This window comes from Lissotriton helveticus, chromosome 2_2 (assembly GCF_964261635.1).
Source record: "Lissotriton helveticus chromosome 2_2, aLisHel1.1, whole genome shotgun sequence".
Classification (NCBI taxonomy): domain Eukaryota; kingdom Metazoa; phylum Chordata; class Amphibia; order Caudata; family Salamandridae; genus Lissotriton; species Lissotriton helveticus.
The window spans coordinates 74,956,705-74,982,927 of NC_136060.1; the positions used below are offsets into that span (position 1 = coordinate 74,956,705).

General features: G+C 46.9%; 1 protein-coding gene across 7 annotated transcripts in view; it reads right to left on the reverse strand.

Annotated features, from left to right (window-relative positions):
* PCM1 (pericentriolar material 1) overlaps positions 1-26,223 on the reverse strand; it is a 1,361,399-nt gene that overhangs the window by 1,153,921 nt on the left and 181,255 nt on the right. For 4 of the 7 annotated variants that reach the window (XM_078678107.1, XM_078678103.1, XM_078678104.1 and 1 more), the window contains exon 7: positions 2,811-2,999. The exons of the other annotated variants lie outside the window; for them this stretch is intronic. In XM_078678107.1, the coding sequence (XP_078534233.1) occupies positions 2,811-2,999 (189 nt within the window). The remainder of the gene's footprint in view (positions 1-2,810; positions 3,000-26,223) is intronic. 7 annotated transcript variants of the gene reach the window in all.

Sequence of the window (26,223 nt, forward strand, 5' to 3'; positions counted from 1 at the left end):
ATGGATGTTGCATACTGTCTAAGAATGAGGAGAGTTGGCTGTGGACAGCTTTTTCAATGACTTTCGCCGGGTCGTGAAGTAGGGAGATCGGTCTGAAGTTCTTAAGGTCAGTGTTGACCCTCAAGGGTTTCTTTGGGAGTGGGTTGATCTCCGAGTGTTTCCAATCACCGGGGAAGAAGGCGAAGGATCAGTTGATGAGTCTTTGTATTTCGGGGGCGTTTTTGTCTGCGGTTCAGTGGTAGATGTGGTTGGGGCAGGGGTCCGTGGGGGCCACAGAGTGAGTTGTCCACATGGTCTTTAGGGTGTCAGCGATGCTTAGGGCGGTCCAGCAGCCCAGAGTCGGCTGTGTGTTGCAAGAGGGGGAGAGTGATGGAGCATCGTGGAGGATGTTGTTGTCGAAGTTTTCATGGATGGTCTTGATTTTGTGATAGAAGAAGGCAAAGAGTTTGTTGCAGAGGTCCTGGGAGGGGGGATGTCGGTGGACTCGCTGTTGAGTTGATGTGTGTGTGGGTAGAGATTCTGTCTTAGAGTGCTTTCTTCCTTGAATGTCTTGTGGAGGGCAGTGGTGGCTGTTTTCTAGTTGTCGAGGTTCGCTGTGGTTTTGGAGTTCCTCCATAGTTTCTCGAGAGGTCTGCAGGTTTGTCTGGATTCCCCGAGCTTGGCGGAGAAGGAGCTGGTCTTCTTGGCACGAGTGTTCGAAGATGTCTTGAGGGGGGCGCCTGGTGATTGCGTAGTCAGTGATTAGTTTGTGTAGGGTGCATGCAGCGGTGTTGGGATCATTGCCTGCCACTGAGGGTGGCGGTGAGTTGCTCGTCTGAGATCTTGTTCCAGTTCCTGCATTGAAGCTCTCGTGGGCTTCTGCGGAGGGAATTCGCTCTGAGGGTTAAGTGGACACAGCAGTGGTCCGTCCATGGAAGTTCGGAGGTGTGGCTGAAGGAGATGGCGTTTCCTGCTGTTAAGATAGGGTTGAGGTTGTGTCCTGCTGAGTGCCTAAGTCCTGGTACGACCTGAGTGAGCCCGATGACGTGAAGGTTTTCCAGGAGCCAGATGGAGTTGGGGTCTTGGCGGCGGTCAAGGTGGGAGTTGAGGTCCTCCAGCAAAATGTAGTCGGTGGAGGTGATAACATGTGGGTTGATGATGTCGGAGATGTGGTCGGAGAAAGGTGAGCGGAATCCGGGAGGTTGGTAGATGAGGGTGCCACGTGGAGTGGTGGTCGGTTTGACCTGAAGCTTGAAGTGGAGGTGTTCCATGAGGTCCATAGGCCCGGTGTAGGTGCTCAGGTCAAAAGTTGGCCTTGTGGGCGATGGCGATATAGCCTCGGGGGCAGTTTGGGCGGTCTTTCCGGGTGACTTTGTATTCTTCGAGGATGGCGATCGCATAGTAAGGGTCAAGAGGTGGCGCTTGTCGAGGTTTCCGTGAGAAAAGCGACATCGAGAGAGGTGCCGTCGAGGAGCTCCCAGATTACCCTGGCGTGTTTGTGGAGGGAGCAGACATGGAGGAGAATGCATTGCAGGGTTTGGGCTCCAACAGTGGTGTAGGTGGTCGGCGGAGGGGGGTCCTGGGTTTTGGCAATGCTGAAGGAGTAGCAGCAGATAAAGTAGGTAAAGGGTCCGTGGGTGTCGAGGGGTGAGGAGAGCTTGCAGTTGTTATTCTTGCAGTCGTTGAGTGCGTGGAGGGTCTCTGAACTGTAGCGTTGGTAGTACGTAGGAGCAGTTCCTGGCGGTGGTCGCACGCAGATGGGCTTGCCTTTGGCGCGGCCACACAGCTTCCTCCATTAAGTAGAGGGCGGGACAGCTGGGAAAGGGGATGAAAACACGGGAGAGCCTGCGGGGGCAGCAGCGTCGGGAGGCGACAAAAGGGGGAGGGGAGAAAAGAATGAGGTGACTTTGTCAACAAAGTAAATAAGGAAGTCAGAAAAAGAAAAACTGAAAACTGAAAAAGAAATCTAAAGAAAAGGAAAATAAAAGAAAAAACTGGGCAAGCAATCAGTCCAGACCAGGGGCAAGAACCGCTGTCTGTGTTGGGCCGACAGGAGAGGCAGAGAACTGACCGAGCTGCGCGCTCAGAGAGCAGGAACCCAAGGGGTTTAACTCTCACTGAAGACCGAGTAATCATGTTTAGTTACATATAAAATTTGAAAATTACATTTTCAGTAACAAAAACGAAAGAATGCCATGCCCGAGAAAAGCACAATGTGTGAGCAGCACAGACTGCGGCAACAGCTCTGACACTTTAAAATATATTCAGAGCGTAGTTTCCAAAAATATTGAGGACTGTTTATAAATCAGGGAGGCTCACTACATTTGAAAGGCAAAACAGTTTGCAAGTGCTTTTGGAATGGAGTCTCAATCTAAAACTCTAAGACAACAAAATGAACACACTACAAATACACCATTTGCAAAAGAACTTGACATTGAATGGAGCAAGGTATTATTAACTGTCTCAAATGCTACTTACCATTGATATTTCCCCAAAATAATCCCCCCCCCCCAATCAGTTCATCAATGGTGCATAATGACAACAACTAACAGGAGGCAAAAGAATAAGGAAAACTGTATCCAGAGGCACAAACCTTACTGACAGCAGTAATAAACAGTTTCAGCAAACTAAATGTAACCAATATCTAAGTGCCTTTGTTTGTAGATGCACACACATTCAGAAACAATGAGTTTTTTGCAATAAAGAATAAAAAAAAAATGTCCCTTCATGATTATTTTCAAGCAATGAAGTAAAGAAAAAGGTAAAAAAAATCAGCTAAAGAGGAGCACACCACCATTTTGTCTATGCCAAATAAAAATGTTCATGTGTACCTTATAGGGCAATCCACGTTCTTGGCTAAACTTTCTACAAAGCCAGATTTCCCTGCCATTCAGAGCTGCTCTGTCACCTTTCCCTTGTGGAGATGCGGTAACATCAATGTCTGAAACCTGTCCTTGTGAAGCTGTGTTCCCTAGATCGTCCTCAATGCGGGGTCGATTTCTCAGACTAAAAGATACCTCCTTTGTTAAATAGTTCAATAAATTAGTCAAGAACCAAAAACATTTAGAATATAAGATACAGTGAGCAACACTTTGCAAAGACTGTCAAGGTCACAAATGCAAAATTATTCATAAACATTGGGAAAAACATTTCAATACAAGTATAGTTTCTTTATACAGCTTGAATGTACTGAACCAAAATAAAATTGGTGTAAGTAACATACAATTCTCATAACCGGAATGTTTCCAATAGCAAAACACCAACTTAAAAACTTTCAATAAGTGTAAAACTGTGTTGTGCGTGTTTGAATGCATTAGGACATGCAAATGTTGCATGTACAACCCTAAGGCAATAAACAAATCACAGGAAGGCTCACAACAATGGACTCTAAGTGACAAATAAAACACTTTTTATAAACTAAATAAAAAGTTGATACAAAGAGTCTCTCAAGTATAGACATAAGAAGTCTGGATAGCTATGCATTTTAACCAAATTAAACAAAATGTATTTTTGCGGTACCTGGCATGAAGATTTACCTGTGTAAAATAGTCAAGCGGATCATCCAAAAGATCTCCATGCACAGCCTGCTGCAAGTGTAAGTTATGCAAATTTATACTGCAAATGGCTTAACTTGAAATTCTTAAATTTCATGAGATTTCACTCATGTAATAAATATTTCCCCTAACATTATTGGAGCTGTAGACAGCGCATGTATTCTCTATACAATTTCAGCATAGGTCTAGAAATGCAGAACTACCACTGCACATAGTAGACTTGCTTTCAGCAGATTATTATTATTATTCAGCATTTATTGAGCGCATACAAATTCTGCACGCTTTGGAGCTTCCTCATCGTTGCTTTAGGTGCTCCAAGTTAAAGAGAGTTCCCATAAACCAAACGAGAGAGGACCAAAGCCTGGATCAGGATTCTCCTTGGCCCCACAGGAAGGAGAGGGAGAACTTTCCGGAGCAATCGGAGAATACCGAAACAGGCCCCTGCTGATTTCATTGCTTGGTGGTCAAATTTAAAGGAATTGTTCGACCAAACATCCAAGCTTTTGATCTTAGTATTGAGGGTAGGAACAGGGCCAAGGCAGATGGGCCATGTTTGTTTAAGATCCATGCTAGTGGTATTGCCCAAGAGCATTAGTTCAGTTTTTCCTCCATTGAGCCTGAGGCAGGAGTCTTCCATCCAAGTGGCAACTTTCTCCAGACAGGTTTCAAAACCAGCTGGAAAGTTCCAATGACCATTGAGGGCTATTATCAGATGTGTATCATCAGCATAAGTGACTATTTTAATCCCATATGACAGGATGATATCAGCGAGTGGTCTCATGTACACATTAAGTAATGTGGGGCTCAGAGACGAGCCCTGCGAGACACAGCAGTTGAGCACTAGGCTACTAGAGGTGGACTCCCGTGAAAAGACCCGGAATGTTCTTCCGTCTTGGTAAGATTGGAGCCATGTAATGGCACCACCTGAGACACCAACTCTCCTGAGTCTATTTAGTAGGATGTCAAAGTTTATTTTATTTATTTTATTTTGAAGGTTTTATATAGCGCGAGCAAGACCCTTACTGGTATCAGAGCGCTTTACATGTCATTAATTGAAAACAAGAGTAGGACATGAAAAAAAGAAAAATCAGCATAGAAGAATACAATTATAGATGAATAAAATAAGAGTCATATGAGGTGCTCAGTAGTATGAAACTAGCAATTAAAATACGGTGCTCAATATTACATCCTAGTAACTAACAATTAGTAAAAAGTAAAGAGTTCACGTGAATTTGGCCATGAGAATCGCTTTCACTTCTTTTTTGAAGACAGCAGTTGATGCGTTCGTTCTCAAAGTTGATTAAGGAGTGAATTAGATGGGAGAGGGACACAATCTGTAGAGTCTCAACAGAGTAAGATGAAACCCAGCAGTGTGTATTCTTTACACCCAGTTGAAGTCCTTCCTTAGTATTTGTATCAGCTCTTGTTGGTTTGGTATCCTAACCCCTCTAAATAATATGCTCTAATCGGGCTAACAGATGGTTGACTCTCCTAAGAATATCTAAAAGGTAGCAATGTGTTTTTGCTATAATTGTAATACAAAAACTATTTTGAGGCATTTTCCTGTGGGCTGTAAGGTAGCTCCGACAACAGTGAACACAGCTGTCAATGTTACAAAGATGCTCATCTCAAACTGAAAATAGTCAAAACATTTTAAATAAAGAGGAATAAATGTGCATGATGATACAAATTAATGAACCTTGCATTTCAGAAATAACCTCTTCAATAAAAATAGGAAATATATGATTCATGATGGTGGATATAATGTTAGTACTTGCGCTGCCTAAACTATAACTGCTTGGTATTTGCCAGCCTACATGCATGAATGAACAAGCATTTACAATGCAACGGTCTGGTCTTTTTTTAAAAGTTAGAGCTATTGGCATTGTAAAGGGCAAACTTTATTTATGCGTTGGTTTTGAAAACAAATAAATAAATGGCAAATGCGACACCTATTGCATTTGCACGCACATACACAGAGCCACGCACATACACAGAGCCACACACACACACAGAGCCACACACACACACACACAGAGCCACACACACACACACACACACAGCCACACACACACACACACAGCCACACACACACACACACAGCCCCACACACACACACACAGCCACACACACACACACACACACACACACAGCGCCACAGCCACAGCCACACACACACACACAGCCACACACACAGCCACAGCCACACACACACACACAGAGCCACACACACACAGAGCCACACACACACAGAGCCACACACACACAGAGCCACACACACACACACAGACACACACACACCACACACACACACACACACACACACACACACACACACACACACACACACACAGACACACACTGCTCTTTCTTCACCTGGTCTCAGCTGTCTTGAAGGCCCCGACAGGAGTGAAGAGGGTGCGAGCTAAGGAACTTGCTTGCTTTCTAGAACATCTGCTCCATCCCATACTTCCTCTGCATGAAGAGGAGACTGGTACAAGATTATGGGTGGGTCAAGAGGTCTGCCCAAATGATGCGATGTCACTTCCGCTTTGCCTGACATTTGACTTTGTCGCCATCCTTCTCTTAAAGGTCCCAGGGACGGATAAAGACCCCACCCTTGGCAGTGATATTTTGCCCTTGACTGAGAGCCCGTGAAAGCCCGAGGAATCCAGAGCTTGAAGAACTCGGGTCTGGACGAACGGCCCAGAGGTCACCGTCTTGGGCCTGGCAATTGCGGGACTCCATCCCTAGACAAAGGCAGGAGTTCCTGTGCCCGAGAGAGGATGTGAGCCTGCAGTATGGAGCGGGGGAGGGGAGGATTTGCAGGCGGGGGTCACAGGACTACTATTGTGCAACCAGAAGCCTTATTCAGTGAGAGGAAGCCCCTCCCGCAGGCCTGTGCTGGAGTAAGTTCACACTCCTGGGGTCTTTTAGTACTGATAAAGCTCTGTTGGTGGAGGCCTGTACTTGAGTAAGCTCACCCTCCTAGGTCCTGTACTAGTGATAGGGCACTCCTGGTGGAGGACTGTGCTGGAGTAAGCTCACACTCCTGGGGTCCTATATTATTGATTGGGAACTGCAGGTGAATGCCAGTGCTCGAGTAAGCTCACACTCCTGGGGTCCCATAGTACTGATAGGGAACTGCTGGTGAATGCCCGTGCTGCAGTAAGCTCACATTCCTGGGTCCTGTACTACTGACAGGGCACTGTTGGTGGAGGCCTGTTCTGGAGTAAGTTCACACTCCTGGGTCCTGTACTAGTGATCGGGCTCTGCTGGTGGAGGCCTGTGCTGGAGTAAGCTCACACTCCTGGGGTCCTATAATACTGATAGGGAACTGCTGGTGAATGCCCATGCTGGAGTAAGCTCACACTCCTTGGTGCTGTATTACTGACGAGGCACTGTTGGTGGAGGCCTGTGCTGGAGTAAGCTCACACTCCTGGGGGTCCTATTGTACTGATAGGGCTCTGCTGGTGGAGGCCTATGCTGGAGTAAGCTCACACTCCCGGGGGTCCTATTGTACTGATAGGGCTCTGCTGGTGGAGGCCTGTGCTGGCTTAAGCTCATACGCCTGGGGTCACTGCGGTTACGCAGGCATGAATTAGCAAGAAATGGACAATAAAATAAAAATGTGTTCTGAATAGGGGCCCCCAAATTTGTCTTGCCCGGGGCCCCCAGAATCCTTAAGATGACACTGCCCGAGTCCCTCTCCCTTGGGCGTCTTATTTGGTATGCCCCTAAGTAACAACACTACAATCGAGAGTCGCCATCCCTCGTGTAACAGAGGCACAATGAAGCTAACTGTTATCCTTTGCTCTCCTGCCCCCTGTTGAATGTGATCATATTTGAGTTATTCGCAAACAATTTCATGAACCTTTTATGTCAGTCAGATTTCTTCCATGAGGCAGATGGAAATATTTTGTGAATCACCAAAGTCTGCTTGTGCCACAGCCAACTGCGCAAGCATTTTTCTAGTGTGACATTTGACATCTAGACGCTCGTTCCTCTGCGGACTGCGTGGATGTGCTGCTCGCAGCCCTGGGTGCTGCCTGTGTCGGGCAGCAGGGACCTCCCTGGTATTCTCACACTGAAGTGATGCATTCAAGCAGCAGCTCTCAAGGCCGGTGGAAAAGGAGCTTCCTTTCAGCACGACAGAATGCAGATTTGCTCTGCGGGCTGCTCCCTGGCACAGATCCTCCGCTTTCATCTAAAAATTTAAAAAAACTTGTGGGAACGGCTGTCTGACTCCAGCCTGCGGTGCTCGGGGTGCTGGGCCCGTCGGCCTGTCCTTGTGGGGAACAGTTTCTTTGGGCACAGGCCCGCCAGCAGCCGCAGGAGGTAAAAATAGCAGCAGCCATTTACCGGGCTCGGAATGAAAACCACGGCCAGAAGTACACACAGCTGGAGTTCTGCAGCAGTATCAGGAACTGCTGGGCAACGCTGGGGCACATGCACGGTGTGGGGGGCGGTAGGAGTGAGGTGCTTCTGGATAGCGCCAGTCTAGCGGGACCTGCTTCCTCCGTGAGGATGTGTGCGCTGTGTGGAAGTTCTTTATAGGGCTGCTATGATTTAGTAGCACCCTCCGATCCCCTATTAGACACAGCCATGACCCAGCCCCCGCCATCCCCCAGCCCCGAAAGCGATATTGATCCGCAGTTTGGGCTGTAATTTAAATGTCAGAGATAAAGGGGGGTGGGGCAGGAAACGAGCAGGAGAGTAATGCACACTGACAGGAGTGACAGTGTATGGAAAGGGAGGTGGTGTGAGCGCGGAAGGGGAAACCAGAGAAATGAATTGGCAGAAGCAGTGTAAGAGGCTGGAGGGGTCAGGGGTGAGCGAAGAAAGAGAGATGGAGATGCAAAAGAGCACTTCTGAGCTTTAAAAAAACGTAATGATGCCATCTGATTTTAAAATCGTGAGGGCTATTTTTGGGAATCCTGGTCAGTCAGAGGTCTCTAGGTATGTATTGCTTTGGTGCTGTCATTTGCCACTTGTGTACCAGGGCCACACGACTTGAGCTGCTAAATTTGACGGCTAAAGCCACCCTATAGCTACTTGCCCCTCAGTGCAAAAAAAACCCAAGCACTGCCATTTGTATCTAAGCCCCGTCCTTTTGCGATTGCGGGCGTGTTATTTGACTGTTGTTTATAGCCGAGAAAGAAAGTTAAAAAAACAGGGCCCCGAATCGCAAAAGGACGGGGCTTAGATACAAAGAATTACATCACTTGGGCCTCTTCTCCAATGGCTGGCCTCCGTTTAGGAAGCCAGCCAATGGAGAAGAGGCGCGGGTTCAAGCCCCACTCTCTAAGACAAAGTCTCGGAGCGAGACTGCGCAAGCGCAGCCTACGCAGGCCTCAACCTAAAAAGGGTAGAAGGAAAGAAAATGATAAAAGGGGAAATAAAAAAGGCAATAAAGTGAGGAACTACTGTGAGAGAACAGACGATATGGATAACAAGGGAGCGTAAGAAACGACGAAGGATGGCAAAAAAGGAGATAGGGAACAAACAAAAAAGAAATGAAGTGGAAATAAAACTGAACATGATTGATTAAAAGAACAATTTGTGGAAGGTGTGTAACAACAAGTAGTTATACACAGTGATGAGCACCACACTTGACAAAGCAATAGGTGTAGTGTAGGGACAGAGTCAGTCGGTTAAATAACACCCATTTCGCCTCTGTAATTAATACAGTCAGTAAACTTTAAGATTGAACATCAGGAGATGGCCGCTCAAATATTTACAGAATCTCCCTCTCGCTCTGCTTTATTTATCCCTTACACCTTCTCATGTGGCTATGACCATGAAGTGGCTGCAGCCTTTAGGCGCTGCCTAAACCCCTCGATATTTAGATATGCATGCTTCAGTTAAGTTATGCTTCCAGCTCTTGTACTGATAAGCTTTGTGCAAAAGCATTGGCCTAGCTTTAGCCTTTTAGGAGACAGACTGTTTGCCTGACTGTTGTGTTTTTCAATAGTACCTAATATATTACTGTGAGAAGTTGGCCTGATATATGATGTTCACTAGTTCTAGTGACCACCTTGTATCAGTCCAAACAACCCTTATGGTGATTGGTTGTAAGTCAACCTTTATAGACCAGCTATCCTCATGGTAGCATGGACAAAGCAGTCTTAGGCTGAACTCTTTTGGCATGTGAAGCCAGCTGTTTTACCACAATATAACCCCTTGAATACCAGATGAAAGGACACCACACAGGTTGCTATGAAAATAAACAATATATTTATTAATAACAACACCTCTGAACTCTTTATGAGATCAGAGGGCTAAGCACATGACAATACTAGGAAAGAAATACGAGTTTGCCCAATATTTACACGTGTGCCTTAGGGGCACGACAAACCATATATTAAGAACAATGGGATGCGAGGAAGGAAAGTACTGTAAGGAGATCCAGAGACTGGAGGATCGCTGGGACTACGCTACGAACTAGGTAAGTACGGAGCAGGAGGCCCACGGGACTCACGTGCAGAGTGGAAACTCTCACGCGGGATGCGTACCAACGTCTATGATGCTACAGTTTACAAAGTTACGGATTCCGGACGAACCCAGCTGGATGGAGGGAAAACAACAGTGGACCTGGACACTAGGACACAGGAGCTGCGTCGGTGTGGGGCTTCTCAGTCCCCAATGCACTCACTCGAGGAATCCTCGGGGGTCGTGCTGGAAGCGCTGTGCAGGTTTCTTCAAGATGGCCGTCTCCACGTTGCTCGTCGCACCCACGGGTCCCAGCTGGATTTTCTGTGGATGTGGGTAGAGGTCAGAGAGGTCTGGAGGTCCGGGTCTTGTCGAGCTGGATCGTCGGATTCCGGGATGGAAGGACTTTGCAGCAAACCACACAGGAGCTTGATGGTGCCTGCGAAGCAGGATTGTCACTCCCTGACCATAGGGGAGATTCTTCAGTCTTCTGATGTTCAGGAGGTCGAAGGTCAAGAGTTTCTTCGTGGAAGTTGTCAAGATTAATCTAACTGGGAATGGGACCAGCTCCTACCTTTATTCAGCTAAAGGGGGCTGCACTACGACTAGGTCCCTCCTCTGGGTGGGACCAGGAAGGGGGGTGGTTACACCCCCTATCCTTTGTTCAGTTTCCCGCCAGAGCTGGGGCTGGAGTGCCCCAGCAACTGGTTGGAACCGGTGTATGCACGGGGCACCTTGTGTGCCCCAGGCATGTCTCATTCCTTTCTGCCTTGGCCTACCTAATACACAAAATCCTGTCTGGGGTGGTGCTAGCACCTCCCAAGGCAGGAAACCCTTTGTCTGAGCCTCCCTCGCTGGAAGGACTCCCAGCAGCAGGAGGTCAGACTTGTGTCTGTGGTGGCAGCATCCATTTTGTGATGCTGAGGCTTGAGTTAACTTTAACCGGGGTTTACAGTTACATACATGTCGTGTCCCTCTAGAAGGGTGGAATGCTACCCCCGTCACCAGAATTGGCAAGGGGGTAGTATTCCAATTCGTATGACACCTTACTCGACATGTTTTGATAATGTTATACCAAAGTTAGCATTTAACCGCGAGGATTATAATGCACTTAAGAGTATATGGTATAGCGTTATCATGGAACAGCTATTAGGACTTGGTTCCGCAAGCTGCAAACGGGCTCAGCTCATGCCAGAGCACCATCTCGCATAATTCCAAGCACTCTGCCTTCAGGACTGATAAGGCCTTCCATAGGAGTGACTGATAGGAATATATGTGTCCATTTTATGTTTAGATATAGGGAACTATATCTAAAGCAAAGGGTGATTACACCACCTTGCCCCAGCTGTCGTGCAGCCAGTTGTGTCTGTTTTGGATGGCCAGCCAGGGGGGCATAATACATGCTGCAGCCCCTGGTAGGCCCTGGGTGCACCTATGCCCTGGATACCTAAGGTATACTGTACAGGGACTGATAAGGTGGCCCAGTACCAATTGGTAAATGCACCTAGGGTACATGGTTGTAATTTAGAGAGAGAACAGCTAGGCTGTGGGTCTGATTAGCAGGCCCACAGCCAGGGAAAGTCGTAAACCAGTGAAGCAAAAAGCAAAAATCTGGGGTGGTCATGGGATTGCAGACCCCACTCTCCTACAATTACTATCTAACATTCAAACAACGCAGTCTCTGTCAACAGTTTTGCATCCTCAGACTGCATGACGTCTCAAAAAAGCCTCCTCTGTCTTCTCATAAAAATTGACCTCGACTTAAAACTTCAGCTTGTTGCCTTTCTTTTTCCTTTCAAAACAATCTCTTATTACTTTCCATCCTCTGTGTGCCTCCTCTCCGAGCGCCTCCTCTCCGAGCACAGCCTACTCTAAATGACATGTATGTTTGCTTATTCCCTATTACAGTATTTCTGCAAATTTCCCACACCTCATTTCAAAGGTCACAATTTCCACTTTAAGAGTCATACAGATCTCCACAGCCTAACAATAAATGCCTAATCTCCTGTCGCTCATCTATTAATACTGCCAGTTATTTGCATGATTTTGCCTCCCATTAAATATCACACCTGACGCCTATTACTTGAATTTACCACATAGAAGTTGGAGAAAATCCATTGAATGGTTTCCTTAGAGCACAAGACTAAACCCAGTAGCCAACAATAACCAATGGAAAAACAGTAACCTTGGGTTCCAGAGCAACGTGCTGCCCGGTGTAAAGTGCTTCAATGCCTTGTCAGCTGTAGTAAGCACTATATAATGTAATTCCAAAACAATAAAATTCCGAGCCATCACACACACAGTGGTCAGCTGGCGATTGGTTGGGAAAATAAAAAACAAAGACTGGCAGAAAGTCACCCTTCTGTCAAGGGTCTATGATGTGCTGTTCTATGATGTGATTCACTGTGAGTGCCAACAGTGTTACTTAATAGGATAAACTGTCCCAAAGCTGACCTGCACTGTTCAACAGGCCTTCCGGTTAAAGAGCCATTCTGTCGATGCGTACACAGGGTGCAGAATGCTGATACACAAGCATCTCACCGGAAGTCGTGCATTATATCCACCGCACGATGAGCAAGTATCGCCTAGCTATGCAATGCACTGTTTGTGACATAAGTCGTAAACCTGTGACACCGTACACGTCTCTGGCACGTCGTTCAGACACCATCCGATCCACGTGTAACGACACAGCATGCAAGTGAGCAGACAGGAGCCCTGGTCACTGGTCGTGGAAGAGAGGCCCATGTGTGAGCTCAGCGCACTGCTGAGCGGGCCTCTAAGTGCGCTTTCGGTCGAAACACTCCAGTTCGAGAGCGCGCAAGCCCTTGTGCGAAAAACATTGAAATACAGCGCTTAGAAGGGACTTGGTGTCAGCATACTGCGCAGTGTCAAATAAATACCCGTCAAAACTACTGAACTAAAAAAATTTAGAAGAAAGGGTATTGATTAGGAAAGCGAAATCCGCGGAAATCAGAGAAGGAAAGACATCCACGGGAGAAGAGGCCGAGACTCTTTCCAGCGATAACGTGTCCCTGTGAGATAAGAGGGCCCCGGGGAGGCGAGACAAGCAGACAACAACAATGGGCTGAAACGCGAAACCAGACATGCAGACTACAAGGTCACTAGGCATGAAAGACTTAGAAACAAAGAAAGGCTGCTCAACAGGGCTTTAAGTGGGCCGGGTCCAGCCGGTGTTCAGCGTGTTAAACTGAAGTATGAGCACCTGAAGGTAGGCTTATGGTTCCTCCGCACTTTGTCTGTGAGTTACCCACGATGTGAATGAAGCCTTTGTGGCATGGCCATTGCCGGTTGCTGTCACGGAGTGCCCCTCTCCCCGGATCGGTTTTGTTTTGTTTCCCGGCGTGTGTGCAGCCGGGCCTGTTTGGTAAAGCGACCCTCCAGCTCGCCTCCCCTGCCCTCCCTGCGGTTCATGAAGGTCGCGCGCCTGTGAGGCCCCCCCCCCCCCCCTACAGTCATTCCTATATTAAGAATGCGCAGGCCAGGGGGCCTGCTCTTGACAGTCACCGAGCCCTCCATTGGCGTCTCATGGACACACTAGCCGAATTCCTTGGCAGATCGGGCGTTTGGTTCAGTCCAGCAATTCATTTTAGTCCCTGGACTGTCTGAGGCAAACCAAGCCATCGAATTTAGGGCTTCACTGCCTTTAAGTCTTGTGGGTCATGTTAATTTAAACAGAGACTAGCGCATTACTTTTTTTTTACTTTCTTTTTATTGAAACATTTGCATTCAGTTTTCCAGAGACCGTCATTGATGCCTCTGACTCTTTTACTTCGATAAGTGCTACAGCTGCCTTTCCTTCTTTGCACGTTGTTCGACTAGCCTAAACCTAGACTTTCAATGGCCTGTGACCCTTTTGGTCTTTACCCCATCTTTTCAAACCTGTTAAAGATTTCCACCATCTTAGCTCTCCTTGGCTATGATAATACAAGCACTCGCCATGACGCGAGTTTTCTCTTTAAGCCCCGTCCTTTGCAGACTAGGGGGCATGTTTTTCTTTCTCCCTTCTTCTCCATTGGCTGGAGGAGAGGGGAGAAATAAATGAAAAAAACACGCCCCTCAATCCGAAAAACACCGGGGCTTAAAGAGAAAACAGAATGTCACAGAGCCCTCTTCTCCAATGGCTGGCCTCCATTTAGGAAGCCAGCCAATGGAGAAGAGGGGCGGGTTCAAGCCCCACTCTCTAAGACAAAGTTTCGGAGCGAGACTACGCAAGCGCAGCCTACGCAGGACTCGACCTAAAAAGGCTGCTCTAAAAGATAGTCACTTTAAGAACTGTTATGGGACATCTTTGAGCATTTGCCTTCTTGCCGAGGGTATGTCTCTCTACATGTGTCATCCACCAACCAAGTTTTATTTTTGGACCACATCAGTCAGAGCATGTTTCTACCAAAAGGATAGTTATAATGGTGATGAAAAGGCATGCATTACACTCAGTTGTAGTGACCATGCACAGTGATAAAAAGTAGCAGACAGGATTAAAATATTATGTTAACAAAGGAGTGGGGTGTCTTACTTCATCATCGGGTCTGCTCCTAATCGGGGTGGCGCTGTAATACCCGATCGGCGCCCTTAACAGGGCCTTTTGGCAGACATCTTTATTTCCTTTGCCGTAAGGTGCCGTGCATGTGAGGGCCCTAGTGAGAGTAGATGTGGAGAGTGTAGAAGTGAGGTTAAAAGAGGAGGAAGTGGTCCACCCAGAACTACTTTACTGATCGTGGCCACTCTCCAGACTAAAAATGTGAAACGTTGCGCACCCCTGTTAAAAGGTCACAGGGCTGTGCTCATTTAGGGTCAACATGTTTCTTGCCAATCCTTCAATTAGAAGGCAATTCTTCAGGACCAAATCAAGATCTATCCACACTTTTTGGTAGTGGTACACAATTAAATAATAAAGCGACCACTCTTACAGCACCCTAAAAAGTGGTACCTGCAGATCTTTAACGTCGACCTGTAGAGAAATAGAAGCGTAGACATCAAGACATTGTATGAAGCTACTATATTTACTCGGTGTTCTAACTAAAATGGTGATAAAAAGACATGCATCACACTCAGTGGTAGTGTCCATGCACAGCGATAAAAAGTAGCAGACAGGATTAAAATGTAATGTTAACAAAGGAGCATTATGTATGGAGTACCGATGCTCCTTACGACCAAGGAAACTCACCCAGTCTGGGTCAGAGAGGTGTTACATAGGTGGCCGGCGAGCTCAAACACTGAATAGTGCAGTGTCCTTGATAAGCTGGAGACACAAAGACATTGTCAAATTCCAGAACGTATCTGTCACTGTAAAGAGCTCTCGCGTTCAGGGCAGAGTACACAAATAATGTGGGTTGGTGCTATTCTAGCGCGTATTTTTAATGTTACCCCAAAACACGATGGCTAGTGTGATCCCACTGTGAACTACGCCATGGCGTCACCCAGTGGGTAACCCTGGTGTGCCAACTGGCGAAATCACTCCCGCACGGTGTGTCGGAAGAGTCGCAGCGTATATAACATCACGGCTACATAGTGAACAAAATACTAAGCACATGGTAAATCTCCAGACTATTGATGAGACACCCGCTGCCCCCAACGTAGCCTCCCCCATCTCCCCGTTCAGGGTCATGGCTAAGAGTGGGTGACCATGGTAGGTATCTTAGCATACAACAGAGCCGGTGCGTTACTCGTGGGACCCGCATTGGTACCCACGTAGAGCCCCGGAATGGGTAGTAATCGTGCCCGGCTTATGCTAAAGGAACTTAGAAAACCAATGCTAGTACTTACTTGGACATCCGCGCATAAAGTTAGCAGTCCTACTCTGTAGGAGAGTAGGATCTGCTTACTATGGTTATCCCCACTTTTTGCTATGTTTCACTGATTTATCGACTTTAGACTGGCTGTGGCCCTGCTAACCAGGACCCCAGCCAAGCTGCTTCCTCTCTAAATTGATTGCATGTACATTAGCTACACTCGAAATTGGTTACTGGGTTACCCTTGTGAGTCCCTTGTATATGGTACCTTCGGTACCAAGGGCACAGGTACCCCAGAGGCCTACCAGAGGGTGAAGCATGTATTATGCCACCCCCGGAAAGCCTTCCAAAGTGGCACCACAGGTCTGCTACTGCAGCCTGGGTAAGGTGGTACTTGTACCCCTTACTTAGATATAGTATGCCTATATCTACCTATATATACAGACACATACAAATCTATAACTTACTCCTATGGCAGGCCTTGACAATCCTGAAGGCAGAGTGCTTGGTTTTGTGTGAGAGGGTGCCCAAGCATGAGCTGAGCCCCTCTGCAGCTTTCGGAAACCCTTCCTAATAGCTGTTCTGTGATACAGCATTACCATATACCCTTAAGTGCATTATAACCTCACAGTAAATGCCAACTTTGGAATGGCTGCATCAAAACATTTGGTGTTTGGTGTCAAACACTTTGGAATACTACCCTCCCCCCCGCACCTCCTGTCAGTTCTGGGGGCGGGGTAGCATTCCACCCATCTAGAAGGAGAAGACATGTACACACTGGTCTGACCAGTAATAGTTAGAAAGAGCCCCGGCATCACAAAATGGATGCTGCTGCCACAGACACGAGTCTGACCTCCTGCTGCTGGACGAAACTCTGGCATTGGAGGCCTGGACAATAGGTTTCCTGCCCAGGGAGGTGTAACCACCTCCCCAGACAGGCTTTAGTGTATTGGGGCAGGGTGGGTGCATTGAGTGAATGCTTTTCAGACAGTGCCTGGGGCACACAAGATGTTCTTGTGCATACCCCAGTTCAAACCGGTTCCTGGGGCACTCGGCCCCTGCTCTGGCACGAAACTGGACAAAAGGGAAGGGGTGTAACCACCCCCTCCCCAGGTCCTCCCATAGGTGGGACCTTAGAGTCAGTCCATCCCCTAAACTTAGTATAAAGTATAGGAATCCAGTCCCTAGGACGAAACACAGCAACATATATCCTGTAACTTCGATGTTCTATTTCGACTAGAAGACGGAAGGATCTCCCTTGGGGTCAAGGAGTGACTCCCCTGTTCAAACAGGCACCAAAGAAGGATCTTGCCAGTCTGCATTTTCGAGGCTCCCGCCGGATACCAAAGAATCTGCGACACAGGACACGGACTTCCAGATATCTCCGGGGCCGACATGAGATCGCAGCAGGGTTGAGACCTGTAGCCATCACGAGAGATGTGGGACCGGAAATCCTGGACATTCAGCACATTTGCTAGTGCATAGACTTCCAGAGCTTTCCCGAAGTTGTGCATAGGGCTACTCATAGTCCAAGCCCTGAGCACCATCTGCACCGAAGCTTGTGGGCCTACAATCCACGAATGTTCCGAGGGCCCGCTTCCTGCATTTCTGCTCTAGGCACCTTCGCGATCCCTGGTCCTCAAGAAGAAAACTCTTGTTTCTTGGGCTTCCCTGGTTGCTCCAGATGTGCCCCAACTCCCCTCCAAAGGGTGAGTCCCTCAGACCTTGCTGGTCTGCTCCGAAGCCAATCTTTGCATTCTGTGTGGGTTGATGTTGCCAAGGCTTGTTGGGTCCAATCCGGATACCGACGCTTCAGCACTCCACATCCGACGTGGGACAGCTCGAATCCAGCTCCTGGTTGTCGTCGACGCCTCCTGGACATCGTGGCTGAAGAGTCGAGCTTCACCTGCATCACCTGAAATCACCAGACATCGGCTGGCATCTTCTTGTCGCCTTCCTGGTCACTGCTTAGTGACCCAGACTCTGTCCCCTCAGCTTTCCGATTCTTCACTTCTTTGATCCGCCCTTGGATCCATCCGGACACTTTTCATCTGGTCGCCTGCAGCACTTCTTTGCAGCTCTCCATAGGAAACGACGACGAAACCAGACACAAAAAGACACCTATGCACCCGGCTTCCCTGGGTGAGGTAACAAGAGTACTTCGTTGCTCCCGTGTGTCTTGACTTTCGAACTGTCCAGTACTGAAGGGGTTTGTTCCTAGTCCACTCCTAAGTGTCCTTATTCTTTAAAAATCTAATCGCGACTTTCTACATAGAAGTCAATGGTGATTCGCGGCTGTGTTTAGACACTGCACGCGTCCCCCGTGGGTCTCCTGCGTCCCTACCTTGGGTGGTTCCTTGTTGCCCCAGCGGTTCTACAGGCCCTAGGCCTTGTCTCTTTATTCACAGCGGTACTTATACCACTTTCTTAATATATGATTTGTGAGGCCCCTAGGGCAAAACGTATACTGTGCTAATTTACTGTGTGCTACTTATGTTTAATTTGTGTACTTTAACCTCTAGCCTCATAAAGAGACTAGAGGGGTGTGTTTAGAATAAATACATATATTTTACATATATACCTGGTGTGGTTCTCTTTTCATTTGGTCATTCACAAGATTATAGACTGGTAAAACAAGCTGCTTTACATTCCTTCAAGACTTAGCCTGAAGGCTGCTCTACACAGCTATCACTAGGATAGCTTACTCTTAAACCAACCATCAATAAGGGTTGTTTGGACTGGTGCAAGGTGCCCAGTAGAATAGTAAACAGCATATGCCAGGCCAACTTCACACATACCCCAGCTCTGCCAGTACACTGGAAGCCGGGATAGCTCTGCCGTATAATCACAGGGCCATTGGAGCAGGGGGTGGGAACTTCCGGCTGCACGTCAGCCGCGTTCAGTCATGCGCACTGTTTAACTACGGCGCCATCATGTGGTTGGCTAATGAAGTGTGGGTTGAGTTCCTTAAGTGGCCAACCAACAGAGTAATGTTGTCCTGTTAATGTTGGTCGGTACATATTAGTACGTGGGGTAGTGTACACAATTTCTAAGTTAGTGTCAGGTGTAGGTCCAATAATATTAGACAGGGCCTACCAGGTCTGATGATACCACCGTATAGTACTATGGAAGTCTCATGATTGCAGTGCGTAAATCCCGCGGTCCATGCCCTAAGGGGGTCTGGGGCTTACTGGTGGGACCCTATAGTTGCCCCATGTGCACAAATAGGTCCTCACAGTTTAAGTGTCGGGTGAACTCAATTATGAAATACGCTACAGCAACCAAAGAGAGGTGGATGTCACTGTCAGGGACTGACACACTTCGAACAGTCAACTAATGGAATCAATATACATATATATAGATTTTAAAAGTGCATATGATTGTATTTCACAGATCAATATAAAGATATGATATATATAGATATATATATAGATATACAGCTATATTATATATACACAATAAAAGCTTTCTACTTACCTCCTAAATACTTTTTTGTGGTAAAGGCATGAGTGGTAAACATGCGGTCATTCTAATGACAGCATTGTTAAGGCATGAGTTGTAATGGCATTTGGGGTTCCGTCATACAGCCAACCACAACGTCTGAACAGCCAGTTGACAATGGGAAAGGATTATTTTACTTACCCAGTAAGCACCTGTTTTTGGAATGTAAAGCTGTAGATTCACATGACTGTTATACTCCTGTAATCTAGTGTTGGGTCCAGATGTTTGCAAGTTTTTTTTCTTCGAAGAAGTCTTTCCGGTCACGAGGTAAGGTGACGACTTCTTTTGGTGATAATGCACATGGACATCAACTCCATTGTTAAATTGTTTTCCCACAAGAGGGTGAGAATGGAGTGAGTGAGTGTTGTTAAGAGATAAACATGCATAGAGAATGTAAATAATGAGAACTGCAACTACAAGTGCCCGGGGAGGTGGGTGGGATGCATGTGAATCTACAGCTCTACATGCTAAGAACAGATGCTTACGGGGTAAGTAACATAATCCGTTCGAGGCATGTGGGCTATAGATATACATGCTTTGCATAGACTATATTGGTTCTGTCAGGTTTTTCAATTGCTTAGGGCAAGTAGCAACAGCTTACTTAGAACACAGATCAATGATTTGCAAAGGAAAATTAAAGATATAACACACACCAAAATTAGAATTGAATACCACTAACAGGACGGAGGCTTTGTTACCAGATCACGAAAACCACTGGACTGGCCCTATAACTTATGACTCCAACCAAAGGGTGGAAGTCATTTACTGAATAACTTTGAGGCTCCAACCGGCTGGTGGAGGCACTTGTGATTTATTCTGACACCCATATCTGACTAGGAGGCAATTCACTATTTGCAGGGACACCAAAGAAATCTGCTTTTGGGCTGCCAGTCCCCCCCTGCCCTGAGGAAGACTCACCTTGACGCATTTCACTTTTGCGCAACTCACATGGTCGAAACGTTGGCGTATTGTACATGTCTACACAATGCTCTTGATAACAGTCCCATTTGTCATTGGATCCTGAATCATATGTGCTAAAATACATACATATTTATAAAATCTTTCTCCCCTCTTTTTATTGCACGCTCAATTGTTTCTGTATATAGTGTACTGCCCGTATCACCAATCACCACGTCACTTTTTCACCATAGTCACGTATTTCATATTGCAATTGAAACTGTAAATTGCGACAGCCATGATTATTTGATTTTCTCTGAATACACTATTGAATTCTAACTTTGGTGTGTATTATATCTTTAATTTTCCTTTGCAAATCATTGATATGTATTATAAGTAAGCTGTTGCTACTTGCCTTAAGTAATTGAAAACCCTGACAGAACCAATTTTTACCTTAAATAGGTATACCCAGGTTCTGAGGGACACTGGGTTGCCCCAATAGGTTTACAGTTGCATACACTATATAGCAGTATTCTCTCAAAGCGCTGACTAACCAGTAGATGTTGCAGTTGTCTGGAAAAGTGTCTTTAGCACTGCCTGCCCTACATTGGCTTGCTAGTAACATCCACACAATAGTGTTTAGTAAATGTGTGTGGTGTAGACCATGTTGCTGCTTTACAAATGTCCGCTATGGGAATGTTACCTAAAAAGGCCATAGATGCCCTATTTTGCGAGTGGAATGCACTCTAGGGGGTATAGATAAAATTAATTTAGCTTTTGTGTCGCTAGTTTGAATGCACTTAAACAATCCATTTTGAAAAGGGAGATTTAGAGATAGGATTGCCCTTGTGAGGAGGTGCAAATGAAACAAACAGTTGCGTTGATTTATGTAAATCTTTTGTACTTTCAATATAATACAATAAAGCTCTTATAACATCAAGTGTATGAAGAGCCCGTTCTGCTACTGAATCAGGTTGAGGAAAGAACACAGGTAACTCAACTGATTGGTTGATATGAAAAGCAGAAACTACTTTGGGAAGAAATCTGGGACTGGTGCGAAGAACTACGCGATCTTTATGTTATTGAAGAAAGGGTTCTTCTACGGTTTAGGCCTGTAGTTGACCAACTCTCCTTAATAAAGTGATACCAATAAAGAAGGCCACCTTTTATTAAATAAACTGTAAAGGACAGTTGTGTAACGGTCCAAAGGGTGGACCCATAAGTCTTGCAAGTATGTTATACTGGTGCCAGAGGGATTTTTGGTCGTATTACTCTTTTTAAACCCTCCATAAAAGCTTTGACATGAACTTTGAACAAAGACAAATGCGGTCTATTTTGCAAATATACAGCAACTGCTGCAAGGTGCAAACAAATAGATGTGTAAGCTAGCCCACAGTGCTGTAAATGTAGAAGGTAACAGATAATGTTCTGAATAGAAGCAACTAGGTGAATAATTTTGTTGTTGTTATAGTAGATAACAAATTGTTTCCACTGTGCTGCATAGCACGCTCTGGTGGTAGGTTTTCTTGCTTCTCTCAGAATAGTCATACAGTCTGGTGGCAAATTTTAATATTCAAACTCTATGACTTCAGGAGCCAAATCGCTAAGTTGAGCTCTTTGGGATTTGGATGCTTGATTTCTCCATGGTTCTGAGTGCGGAGACAGGAGGTGAGCGACGAAAGGAGCCTCTAGTTTGTGTGGACTGCAAAGCTCCCATAGATTTGGCTGTATCTGTATCTTTTTTCATTTTCTCAAGTGCTGTGTCTACCTCTGGTCCAAACAATTGATGTTGGTTATAATGGCTGATTTAAGATGGTAGTTTGCAATCCTGTTTAAATCCTGAAATGCGGAGCCACGCATGACTGCTAAGTAGGACACTAGTGTTTACAGCTCTAGATGCAGTGTCTGCTACATCAAGTACACACTTGATTGAGGCATTTGAAATTAACTTGCCTTCTTGTAGAAGGTTGTTTGCCTGCGCCTTATATTGGTCAGGTAGATGTTGTAGTCGTTTTTCTAACTGGTCATAATGAGCCCTGTCATATCTTGCAAGGAGGGCTTGTGTATTAGCTATACGGCATGTATTAGTAGCTTGTGCAGCTATTCTCTTGCCTGAAGCATCTATTACCTTAGACTCTTTATCAGGTGGAGGTGCTTCACCTGACGTCTGAGTTTGCCCTCTTTCTAGCATTTGAAACAACTAGTGAATCTAAGGGTAGTTGTCCTTTAATGGAGGCTGGATCCCCAGGAGCAGGCCTATATTTTTTCTCAATTCTAGGGTTTAGGATCCTAGCACGTTCAGGATCTTTAAATACCTCTGGAGCATGTTTGATGAACCCTTTAATCATAGGAAGAATTTGAACAGACCTTTGCTATTGTTCAAATGCATCTAACAAAAATCTTCCTCTGCGTCATCTGAGTGCATAGTGACTCCATGGTAAATGGCAGCCCTATTTAACAAGCGCCCAAAACTAATATCTTCTGAGGGAGAAGGTTTTGATGGATATGACGGTGTAGGAATATCTGGCACATCTTGTGGGTTTGGGTACTCCCAGTCTGGATCATCAATGGTGTAGGGGAAAGACTCATCTGGGTCGACCCCTCCCCCTAGGCTATACTCATCATCATTTTGAGGTGAATGTGAAGAATGAAGAGGAGAGTGTTCAGGAGAAATTTGAGGTGAATTGTTAAGAGGAACAGGAGAAGAAGGTGAAGGAAGTATAGCAGAAGAAGGGTGCATAGGAGATGTGGCAGGGTCCTTCTTCTTGACAGGCACTGCAGATGTAGGTGCGGTGTCTGACTTCCTCTTCCTGTGTGGTGTAGTGGATACAGCACCTGTTTTTGGGTCAATGTAGATCTTTTGTAGAGGATCAGGTTGAAAAAGTTCTTCTCTTTGCGGAACCTTTGCCGGCGCAGATTTTTTCGGTTCCGGGCGTGGTTGCTGCTTTTCTTTAGCCTTAGGAGTTGTTACTGTGTCCTTTGGCGTGGATTTCGGCACCGAAGGTGTTGTTTTCGGAGTGGAAGCTGGTGTCGTCGGCTTCGAGGTGTCGGACGCTGGCTTCATAGGTTTATCCTTAGATGTCGATGGTTTCATAGCCGAGACTTCTTTCGCTGCTGAGGGAGGTGATGGGATCGGCACGTGCAGCTTGCTCGGTACAGAGCAACCGGAAGGCTTGAGTGTTTTCTTCGGAGCCGGGCTCGATGTAGAGGCTTTCAAAGTTGTTTTCGGTCGCGACTGAGCCCCGGAGGCGTTGACCTTTGTCTTCGATTTAGGTGCTGTGTATTAGGCAGGGGCAGTAGTACTCACGCGCTGACCAGATGGTATGGAGTCTTCTGAGTTGCCTGCCTCAAATAAGACGATTTGGAAATCATCGGAATCTTTTTCGGGAACGAGCGGAACCTCTTCGAAGATATCCACCGGATCCAGAGCTGATCTCTGCATGTCGTGTCGAAGGGCCCTCCGATCTCGAATGGTTTATTTGGATCGAAAGGACGCACAGGCTGTACAGCTGGATTTGTTGTGTTCTGGCGACAAGCACAGGTTACAGACCTTGTGTAGGTCACTGTGTGGAAACTTTGCTCCACACTGGGGGCATCTTTTGAATGGCGTCCTTTCCATGAGGTGTAGGCCTCACGGCGTGGATAGGCCCAACAGCCCACGTCAATGACCGGAATCGAGCTGACGTAGTCGAGATGATATCGAAAGTAGTTAGGTAAAGTTTGAATACGTTTTTACACATCGAAGTACTTGAAAAGTAGATTTCGAACCGGAGCGGAAAAAATTTCATCCGAACCCAGTGGCGGGAAAAAAAACTATCTAAGGATGGAGGCGATGACCATGCGCACTATCGTCCAAGGGAGGAGTCACCTATCTCGTGACTACAAAAGACTTCTTCCAAGACGACAACATGCAATTATCCGAGCCCAACACCAGGTGGCGATCTAATGCAAAGTGTAGAATCTGCAGCTCATATGCTCGAACAGACTGTTTCACCTGCATCGCCACCCCCCGGGAACCCCGAGTGAACCCGGAGTGCCAGATCCTATCGTAACCTTAACGTGCTAAAAAGGGGCAGTGGTTACCCAGCAAGTGCATCTAGTGTAGCAGTAGGACGTCTGCCCTCAGAAGTTGTGCATAGCGTAGTACGACCACACGCTTAAAACAATCCAGGAGGCCATTAACATTCCAGGACCTGATGCGCATGGTAGCCCCTAGCAGAGGTGGGGCAGGCATAGTAGCAGAGCGTGTTAATGTGGCGGTGACATCCCAAAAAGGAGGACTGGCCCCAAACTGGTTCGCCAGAGGGCCTGGTTAGGTGTCCAGCGAGAAGCCAACGCATCCCACCAGTTGGAGATCAGGGTGCCATGCGAGTGCTGGTGCAACAAAACTTAAGAATTACAGAAACAAATTAAAGAGAAAACTCGGGACAACGGTCCCCCCCTCCCCATCCCAGCCCCCTCCTTACACTTCAGCAACAGAAGCATCTGTCGCCCTAACAATTAACAAGTGAACTAAAGACCAAACTAGAACGCTTGGGAATGGGAAAGCGTGGAGGACCCCTGCTCATGACAGGATGTAAATACTCAAGTCCTATGGGAAGAAAAACAATAACAAGAGTCCAAGTACAGTCTCCAGCTGCGGAGCCAAGCCCGGCCGACAGACAAGTTGAAGCAGGGTCTCTCAGGAGCGTCTGGCTACAGGAAAGATCTGTGTCTGGGAGGTCAATGAGGACCAGGGCAAAGCACCCCGCGGTCCAGGTGACCGGACGAGACGGATCAACTCTCGGCCGAGAATTCTTCAGAAAGCAGTATTGCCTGTTGAGAAGGGCCCAACGGAGAGTCCGACCGGGCATGCCTTTGACCATGGCGCCTGTGGGAGCGGTTGCGCGGAGGCCGGGGGCAGAAGGTGCAGGGCAGACGGGCCCGCCGCTCACCCCCGCAAGCAATGGATTCGGGTCATTGAGTCGCAGAGGGCATTCCTCCGTCGCCCAAGCCCAGGCCTCAGTAGGAGTGTCAAAGAACAAAGTCTTGTTAGCGAACACCACTCGCAGGCGTTGCCGGAAAGAGCAGCCTATATTGGATGCTGAGTGCTCCCAGTTTTTGTTTGACGTCACCGAACGAGCGGCGCTGACCCTGGACCTCACGGGTGTAATCCAGGAAAATCATGATTGCATGGTTGTCGTGGTGGAGCAGTTGCTGTATGCGGGCTTCAGCCAGGATGGCGTCCCGGTCCTTAAAGTTGAGGACCCGCATGATGATCAGTCGGGGGGGGGACCGCACCCGGTGGCGGGTTGGGTGCGAGAGAACAGTGAGCACGCTCAATCGCGAACCATGGGGTGTTGTGTTTTGATTTAAGATACCCGTATATAGGTTTCCCGAATCATGCCCTTATATAGGCACAACTCGCATTGCCCTTATTTAGGCATAGGATTCCAGCCCTTATTTAGGCATTACCCTTGCAAACCAAATTCAGGCATGGTCACCTACATTCGTCCATCCCACATCACAACGAGTTCTTGGAAAACCAGACTCTTAAGCCTGTAGGACTTCCCCCTGCGTGGATTATTGATTTCTCCAAGAACTCCTGTATTAAGCATGAACATCTATTCCTTAGGACGTTCCTCTGCCCGACTTAGGTCAATACTGGCATTCCTTAGCACCTTCAAGGTATAAATATACCTTCACTTGCCATGGCAAACCACGGCTTGGCTGCACAGCTCGACACGGCAAGTTCGGAAGGAATTAAGAGTCCCCGCCTGACGCACTGACCAGATGCTGTCATTCACCTCGCAAAGAATCTAGCTCCAGTGTTTCTGAATCCCTTTGCGGGGTGTTAGAGATCGAGACTCCAACCTCTCTCATTCCAAAGGTATTTAGCAGACTAGAACCTAGAGGGACTTCTGGCAAATACTAACTATAGCTAAACTAGACTACCCTTGCACGAGAAATAATACTGTTCAATAAACCCTTTTTATTGAAACGCCCATCTACCTATTTCTGTGTAACTCTGTAGAAACGAAGCAAGAACAATTCACGGAGTGAAACTTATCTATTGTTTCGATGATTCTGAGAACTGTTCCGATTCTAAGGAAAACAAAGTTGTCATATTT